Source organism: Alosa sapidissima, chromosome 21, assembly GCF_018492685.1.
Source record: "Alosa sapidissima isolate fAloSap1 chromosome 21, fAloSap1.pri, whole genome shotgun sequence".
In the NCBI taxonomy this organism is placed as follows: domain Eukaryota; kingdom Metazoa; phylum Chordata; class Actinopteri; order Clupeiformes; family Clupeidae; genus Alosa; species Alosa sapidissima.
In genome coordinates, this window is record NC_055977.1 from 8,896,925 (window position 1) to 8,905,374 (window position 8,450).

Below are 8,450 nucleotides of genomic sequence, written 5' to 3' on the forward strand. Positions count from 1 at the left end.
TGCCATTGAAGCATTCTTTTTGTTTGGCATTTTGAATAGCATTTGCTGCACCAATAAAATCAGCATAATGAGATTTTAATTAATAATTATATTTAGAATTATACTTTAGGAACACAATAGTTAAATAGGTTGATCCTGTACACTTACTCCTGACATGGGGGAAGTTGAACCAAAATATGACTTTTTTGAGAGACTTCATATTTTGTTGTTTCAGTTGATGGCACACATCCTGAACTTGCCTTATTATTATTTCTTCCTCATACCACATTGGGAATATGTCAACTGGAGTAAAAAACTACTCCCACTGCTGCTGACTCGGTATCCATTTCGCCACCTTTATTTTTTCATCATTTGTATGTGTGTGTGTTTTTTCTTTTTTTTTACAGATTCACCTTGAGGAAACCAGGCTGGCGGTCTGAGGCGCACTGCAGATGCCTGTTGTCAGACAGGTCTTTTGAGAATTTCTGTGGAGAGTCAAACACAGACGTCAGAAATATAGGCACCAACGATCAGACTCAGACTAGGTCATGGGTAATGCAAAGAGCGGAGCTGTGTCCAAGGAGCTTCTGCTGGACCTGAAGCTTACCACCAAGTTCAGTGAGGCCGAGATCACACAGTGGTACGAAAACTTCCAGAAGCAGTGTCCGAGCGGACGCATCACACCGGCCGAGTTTGAGGCCATTTACTCTCGATTCTTCCCGGAGAGCGACGCCAAGAGCTACTCCCAGCATGTCTTCCGCTCCTTCGATACCAATGACGACGGCACACTGGACTTCAGAGAGTACATCGTGGCCCTACACATGACCTCGTCTGGCAAGATGACGCTGAAATTGGAGTGGGCCTTCTCACTGTTTGACGTGGACAAGAATGGATTTCTCACTAAGTCAGAAGTCTGTGAGATATGCCAGGTAGGCTTTGATATAGGCTCTCTCAGATAGGGAAAACACTGAAACCTATGGTGAGAATAATAACTAAATCTAGATACAGTTTTTTCTAAATCTAGATACAGAGTTTGCTCGATGGTGTTTTAAGACCCACTGTCGACTTCAAGACAGCGGTACGACCGTCGACTTCAAGGCACCTTACCCTAACCCTAACCTTAACCCTAACCCTAACCCTTACCCTTGCCTAACCCTAGTGCCTTCCATGCAGTGCTGCCTGGAAGACGACGTTGGGGGCTTAAAACACCAAACACCACAGAGGCTCTACTAGTAGGTGAGCTTCAGTGGTGGTTTGTTAGAACAATTTATTTATGCATGTATTTAGCTGATGCTTTTATCCAAAGCAACTTACCAATTGCAGGGACCAGAGCACAACGGTGACAGCTGGGAATTGAACCAAGGTCCTTTTAGGCAAGTCCCTCCACTCGGCGGTCATATTGCAACACTTTTTGGGCACTTATCGGGCATCTATTTCGGCCGAACTGCGCGTGCACAAGGCTTCACGACACCAAATTCGCTCCAGCGGCAAGATCACAACACATGATTGGCACAATGTTTTCACAACACACCACATGATTGGCACAATGTATTTTTTGAGTGCTCTCCTCATTAGAAAGTCTCTGATTTAACCCACGACTTTTGTGGCTACAGTATACAAGCCACTAGCCTGGGTTTTCCCATGCTGCCTTGTGTTATTCACGCTGCTAGGCAGCCTGGATTCCATGGACTTCGTTTTCACCTCAATGAAGGAACCAATCACAGAACGGAGGGGGTACAGCAAGACGATGACGACACACCGAAGCAGTTATGAGCTACATACAGAGGCATTTGATAGAATGCGCCCAATAAACGGCTCTGGGTATTCGTAAACCACGTTTCAAATACGAGAAAATGAACAGTTCCCAGACCCCATCTTAATAAGATGAGGTCTGGCGTTAGCCAGGCTAGCAAGCCACAGTATACACTACCCCAGAAAGAAAACAGAATAAATACAACAGGTTATACTGAGTCCAGTTTGTCAGTTTATCAGTTAGTCAGTAGATAGTTGACAATTTGAAGGTGGAAGAAATGGAAAAAAACAAGCAGCACTTTTTTATCACTTTTTTATTATGGTGCACCAATTGGGGCGTTAGATTCACATGTCCACTATACTTTTGCACTTTTTTATCACCAATTGGGGCGTTAGATTCACATGTCCACTATCCTTTTGCACTTTCTCTGCCTAGCGAGGGCTGTGTAGCACACAACCCTCATAGCGGAGAGTCCCGTGACGTGCCAGAAGTACGGTCTTTGGTCAAGCGCAGAGGCTGTTGCTGCTCTGATGTCAGCACTGAGATCAGTTGCAAGCATGTTACTTAACAACAACACAGACTTAAACTGCAACAGCTGGTTGGCACATGTGTGCCGAGAGAACACACAGAGCGAAAGACTTGGTGCTCCCCAAATTAATTGAGCAACCAACCCACAGACAGAAAATGAAAGTCCAAAAAAGTGCTGCTTTTTTACCTAACAAAATGACTGATAACGTATCCCGTTGCGACACCTATAGTGACTGGTTGAGCCAGTGTGTGGAAGGTTTAGATTAGAGGAGCTCTTGATTGCGAAAGCTTTAATAAGCCGCACACAAGTAACTCCCATGGAGTTAATCTTGGCAAGAGCCAGAGGGAAGTCAGGGATAAATATAGGGAACATGGCAAGTGGCACAAAATGGTGGGTCCACTCGATTACACAAGCCTCTTAGACTTTCATCCCATCATTATATGTGACGAGACAGAGTGAACTGATAAAGAAATGTTTCAGCAGCAATTTTGCATAACATTAATGAAGGTCTGCTAATTGGACTCTAGCCAAGAGGCCATCACACTAATAGTTTATTGGACACAATTACAGTTTGATTATCACATCTTCGATACAAGTGAAATATGGAGGCCATTTGGCAATACATAAAATCTGCTTCTTGACATGTTCACCAGTCTGTTGAATGCAGATCAAGATTGGCATGGGTGTTGGTGACACATGGGTTTGGCAAGAACTGGCTTTATGTGTGCCAAACTCTACAAACTCTATCTATGAGGACAAAATCACAAAAACACAGCAAAAGCAACAGAGCAAAGGCAGAGATTATTATAAAGCTAGAGAAATATCAACTGGGATAAAAAACATATTTCACTATATTTAGGGACAGAGACAAAAAATTCTAAATGACCTGAAAAGAACCTGATGAGAAGCCTCTAGCCTGCTTTTATAAATGATGGTTCCGGCTCAGCATTCTGTGACAGTGTGGTTCGAGTTTGATCAGCCTCACTGAATTGTGCTACAGAAATACCTAACTAACTAAATATAACATTATTATTGGAATTGTTATTACTGACCTAAACTGACTGCCCTCCATTGGAAATCACAGTATGGCTAACATGGTGTAAGAAGGACATTACACAATACTTTCATCATGTGGATTTGCCAGTAGTGGTAAAGCATCATTATGGTGTTTCTCCTGCATTAACTTGTTGTTATGTAAAGGTAGTGGGTATTGCTTTTATCCAAAGCAGCTATCAAAGACTCGCAGTGGTCAGAAATTAAACTCTGTGCGACCCGCTGCCTTACCAAACCCATGCTAGACTTATCATTCGTAATGTCAAATAAGTGTATAAGTATATATACTATTTTGATCCCATGAGGGAAATTTGGTCTCTGCATTTATCCCAATTCATGAATTAGTGAAACACACTGAGCACACAGTGAACACACAGTGAGTTGAAGCACACACTAATCCCGGTGCAGTGAGCTGCCTGCAACAACAGTGGCGCTCGGGGAGCAGTGAGGGGTTAGGTGCCTTGCTCAAGCGCACTTCAGCCGTGCCTACTGGTAAGGGTTTGAACCGGCAACCCTCCGGTTACAAGTCCGAAGCGCTAACCAGTAGGCAACGACTGCCCAAAATGTACACATAAAAGAAGAAAATGTTAATGCTCCTAATAGTCCAAGAGCATTAGCTCAAAGTTGAGTCAAACCCGGAACAAATTTGTAACAAGCTGAATTTTGCAGGATATGTTCAGAATACCTTTAGGAATAACATACTAAAAGTCCCCGTGAATCCCCCTTGTGCTTTCTGAGATATTCAAGATAAAAATGTTAAAATATATGTTTTCTCATACAAGGAATCCAAATTCACCATTGACACACTGCTAAAATTAAAGTTAACCAAGATTACAAGGTCATTAATGTGACAATGACACGAAATTCACATAGTGTAGGCCTACCCATTAAGCTCAGGCACCATTTAAGCCCATTTGTAACTTTGAAGTCATTTTTTAGAAAAAGAGGGGCCTGTCTAATGCTATTCATTATTTTGTCTAATCACATAATGTCTTTATTATATGTTAATTTTTATTTGGCACCAATCACATTTGTCAATATTGAATAAGGCTCGCTTACACCTGTGCAGTCTCAAGGAGGCTCAGATAAAGTCGCTTCAAAACTTTGGAGTTTTCGAACCCCTCAGATAGAGCCTCTTTTCAATTATTTTCAGTCACTGACTTAGTAGGCTATGTAGATTCATATTATGTAAATTCGGAAATTATTGTTTATTGTTTTTTGTGTATAAACAGCAGAGATGGGAAGTAACGAAGTACAAATACTTCGTTACTGTACTTAAGTAGATTTTTCAGATATTTTTACTTTACTTTACTATTTATTTTGGAGGAGACTTTTTACTTTTACTCCTTACATTTTTAACACGAATATCAGTACTTTCTACTCCTTACATTTTACAAAACTGGCTCATTACTTTAGTTTCAAATAATTTCAGTGGAGTTACCTTTATTATTGTTCGCGTCATCATTAGCGGATGGGAATATACGTTGCACGCACCAAAGATTACTCGACAGATTTGGGAGGCATTCATTCGTGGCAAATCATTGCAGCTTGATGGCAGTAATGTTAACGTTAGCAGGTAGTAGTATGTCTCAATTAAATTTAGTCAAAAATGCCCTCCTCCTCTCCTCGCCTTTTGCCGCTTAACTTCTAGCTGCAGTGTAGCCTACTGTATATCCTTAGCAATAAGTAGATGCAGCATGGGTCTTGAACAGGGATATAGTGGAGGCTAAACGCAGTTTACCCACCTCTGAAATTTCAGAAATAGTTTATCCACCTCTTATTAGAATTTATCCACCTCTCAAAAGAGTTTATTCACCAATTACAACTGTTTACATGTAAAAGTCACACTGTATTATCCACAATAACAATGTACTGTAGCCTACACTCATCAACACCCTATGAACCAATGCCACTTGTATTGTTATAAACATTGGACAATAACCTCCACCACCATCAAACATGTTCTAAAGGCCTTTTCTAAAAATCTAACACCGCATGGTGCAGTCCACCTTACCGTGATCACAGAATTCATAGTTATAGTCATAGACTGGCACTCTTGCACTCTAGTAACATTGTGGTCCAGGTACTGTTGCATACAAAAATGGTTGTCATTCACAAGACTACTTTTACTTTTATACTTTAAGTTCATTTCCAAGCGTGTACTTTGTTACTTTTACTTGAGTAAAGAAGTTAAATCAGTACTTCTACTTTTACCAGAGTATTTTTTAACACAAGTATTTCTACTTCTACTTGAGTAAGGGAAGTGAGTACTTTTGCCATCTCTGATAAACAGGTAGTTCATTGTCATTTTTTACCATTTAGCTTTATGCAAAAAGATGAGTTATGCTAGTTAGCGTAGTGAGCAAACCATTAGTCAATACATGTAGCCCTACTGATAGATACACTGCTTAAAGATTAAAAATGTTGAGTATACAAACTAAATGTTTTCCGATTCATTTTACATAAATCTTCAAATTAAAACACAAATAAGGATTTGGATGGGTGAAATATGTTCAAGAAATGCCTTTTTCCAAGGTTAAATGGTACAGTGACCCAAAAAACAGCTAGCGTAAGCTAACTTTGAATAAGAATTCCTTGTTAATTCAGAAAGTTTGGCAAAAGAAATAACTATGACAGCAAGTTTTAAAGCATATTTAGGCTACAGGCATTTCTGTGTACATTTGATCATGTTTATACACCATCTTAGTGTCTATGAAAAATATGTGAACTTAGAAGGTTCAAATCTCTCATGTCGTGAGCGACTTGAGCGATAAAAACGACAGAATTATTATTTATACTGAAGAATCAACACCAATTTCTGATGATGAGGATGATGATTGAAGTGATTTATTATTATGAAATGTCTCCATTCAAAAAACGAATGATGAAATTGCCTTACTTACCCTAAAAAACATATTTTGACCTTTTAATTGCATTTGTATCAGGTTTTAAGCCTGAGATACGGAAAAATCTCCAAATGGCGGCCATTTTGGACGGCATCTTGAATATCTCAGAGAGCACAACGGGGATTCACGGGGACTTTTAGTATGTCATTCCTAAAGGTATTCTGAACGTATCCTGAAAAATTCAGCTTGTTACTAATTTGTTCTGGGTGTAACTCTATTACTGCTGGACTATAAATGAAAACCCATATTTCTACCTGCTGCAAGCATAGAACAAACCATCAAGCATTCTATTAGATTTGAACATGTAGATGATTGTCACAAATACTGTATGAAGTGTAGTTTATAGCTACACCCATTTCATGTTAAACATTTCCACACAGGCAATCTTCAAGCTGATTCCCAAAGACAAAGTCGCAGATCTCCCAAATGATGAAAACACTGCAGAAAAGAGGGCAGCCAAACTCTGGGGATTCTTTAAAAAGGATGAAAAGGGTAAGATATTATTATGGCAAAGCATATTTTACAGTCAAAGGAAAACTATTAAATGTTTTATAGTCAAAATAGGAAAAAATTCTGCTTAGAGAACAAGTCATGTGCAATAAGGTTTCTTAAATGTAGCACATATTTTCTTTTAATACATGATATTCAAATAAATTCAAATATACCAAAATATCTTCTTATTCTAAATCCCTGAATATATGGAATTAAATTAGACTCAAATGTTTTGTGTGTCTATCGCTTTTTTGAAAATGTAGAAATTATTTGTAACTGTAAAACACACGTAAAAAACATCTGAGTCTAATTTAATTCCATATGAATCCACATTTTTGGGTGAATGAGCAAACATACAAATCATATGCAACAGCCATGCACATGCTATTAGTCTGACAGAGTGCTGATGTATTAATTAATCATTAATTAATCATGTCTCTTTTTGTATCATCACAGACAGAGTTGCTGAGGGAGACTTTATCGATGGCGTAATGGCGAATGCTGATGCGATGCGGCTTATTCAGTATGAACCTAATAAGTAAAGAGTCGAGACCTTTCCATTCCCAAATGCTATTATTGACACAAATAGACTTGCAAGTGCTTGCATAGTATAGTAAGATCTTAGTGTGATTATCGAAGATCTCATTGTAAATACTGTATATATTTCCAAACTCCAGGGTGCATAAAATAGCAAGATTTTTATGCTCAAACATTTTGTATTCCTATTCTCTTTGGAACCACTTTTCTTTCAGTTTGACAACAGTCATTTGTGGGATTCATTATTATTATTATTATTTTTTTTTACATTGATTTGTGTACCCAAGCAGGCTAGATTTCCATCTTACGTTCTGTTCACAAATCCACAGCTTTCACCTTCACAGTCTTCTGTTAGAATCTAATCTACATAGCTAGTTTGAGGTATTCTGTTAAGAAAGACAATATTTCAGCCCTTAAAAATACTTACTGTCTATATGAAAGATTTATATAGTCGTTTTATAGTAGTGTACAATACTTCTATGATATTCTGTAATAGTTTTATAATATCCTTGCCTTCTATAGTGTTACTATAGTGTTACTATAGTACTATAAGATTAGTATAATATTTTGTAAGATTCTTATAGTTCTTTATCATAAGGGCTTATCTGTCATGTATTGTATCTGTTATTTATGACCGCCGCGCAGCGAAGCGGCGGTCATATAGGTTTAGTCAGATTTTTCTTTTTTTTTTCTTTTTCGCATGTCCAAATTTCCGTCAAGGATTCCCAGGACACTGTAAGACCGGGGTACACGAAACTTGGTGGGCATGTAATCCCACATGGATAGCATGGAACCTCCTGTTTTTGTTTTGATCTGTAGCCCCCCCGCTGGACTGGACCCCCCGAAAGGAGGGTAGGGCAGACATAGTTTTCTGTGAATATCTCGAGAACCGTAGGGTTTAGGAGGACCATTTTTTTTTGTATGTTGATCTCAAAGGGCCATGTCAACCCATTCCATTACCACTCATTTCATGTATAGCGCCACCTAGTTAAACACAAAAAAGTAAAAATGAGGTGTTGTAATCGCAGGTATCTGTGACCTAACATAGTCAAAACTGCACGAAATTGGAAGTGTAGGATCATTATGACACCCTCTGAATGCACGCCAAGTTTCGTGGAATTCCATTCATGGGGGGCCACACAATAAATTAATTTATGTTACTATACACCAACTGGCCTGTAGGTGGCCTGAGACAGTTTTC

At 38.9% G+C, this 8,450-nt stretch overlaps 1 protein-coding gene across 1 annotated transcript; it reads left to right on the plus strand.

The window, feature by feature from the left end:
* Positions 1-417: 417 nt before the first annotated feature.
* Positions 418-7,383, plus strand: rcvrn3 (recoverin 3). Its single transcript, XM_042077793.1, has 3 exons — positions 418-908; positions 6,601-6,712; positions 7,169-7,383. The coding sequence occupies exons 1-3, from the start codon at positions 528-530 to the stop codon at positions 7,252-7,254; spliced, it is 579 nt and encodes a 192-aa protein (XP_041933727.1). The 5' UTR covers positions 418-527; the 3' UTR covers positions 7,255-7,383.
* The last annotated feature ends 1,067 nt before the right edge of the window (positions 7,384-8,450 follow it).

What these genes read in the sequence shown, in the direction of transcription:
- rcvrn3 (XM_042077793.1), top strand. Translation starts at nt 528, where the DNA reads ATGGGTAATGCAAAGAGCGGAGCTGTGTCCAAGGAGCTTCTGCTGGAC. An exon ending in AAGTCTGTGAGATATGCCAG is followed by an intron (nt 909 to 6,600) that starts GTAGGCTTTGAT and finishes ATTTCCACACAG; the next exon opens with GCAATCTTCAAGCTGATTCC. An exon ending in CTTTAAAAAGGATGAAAAGG is followed by an intron (nt 6,713 to 7,168) that starts GTAAGATATTAT and finishes GTATCATCACAG; the next exon opens with ACAGAGTTGCTGAGGGAGAC.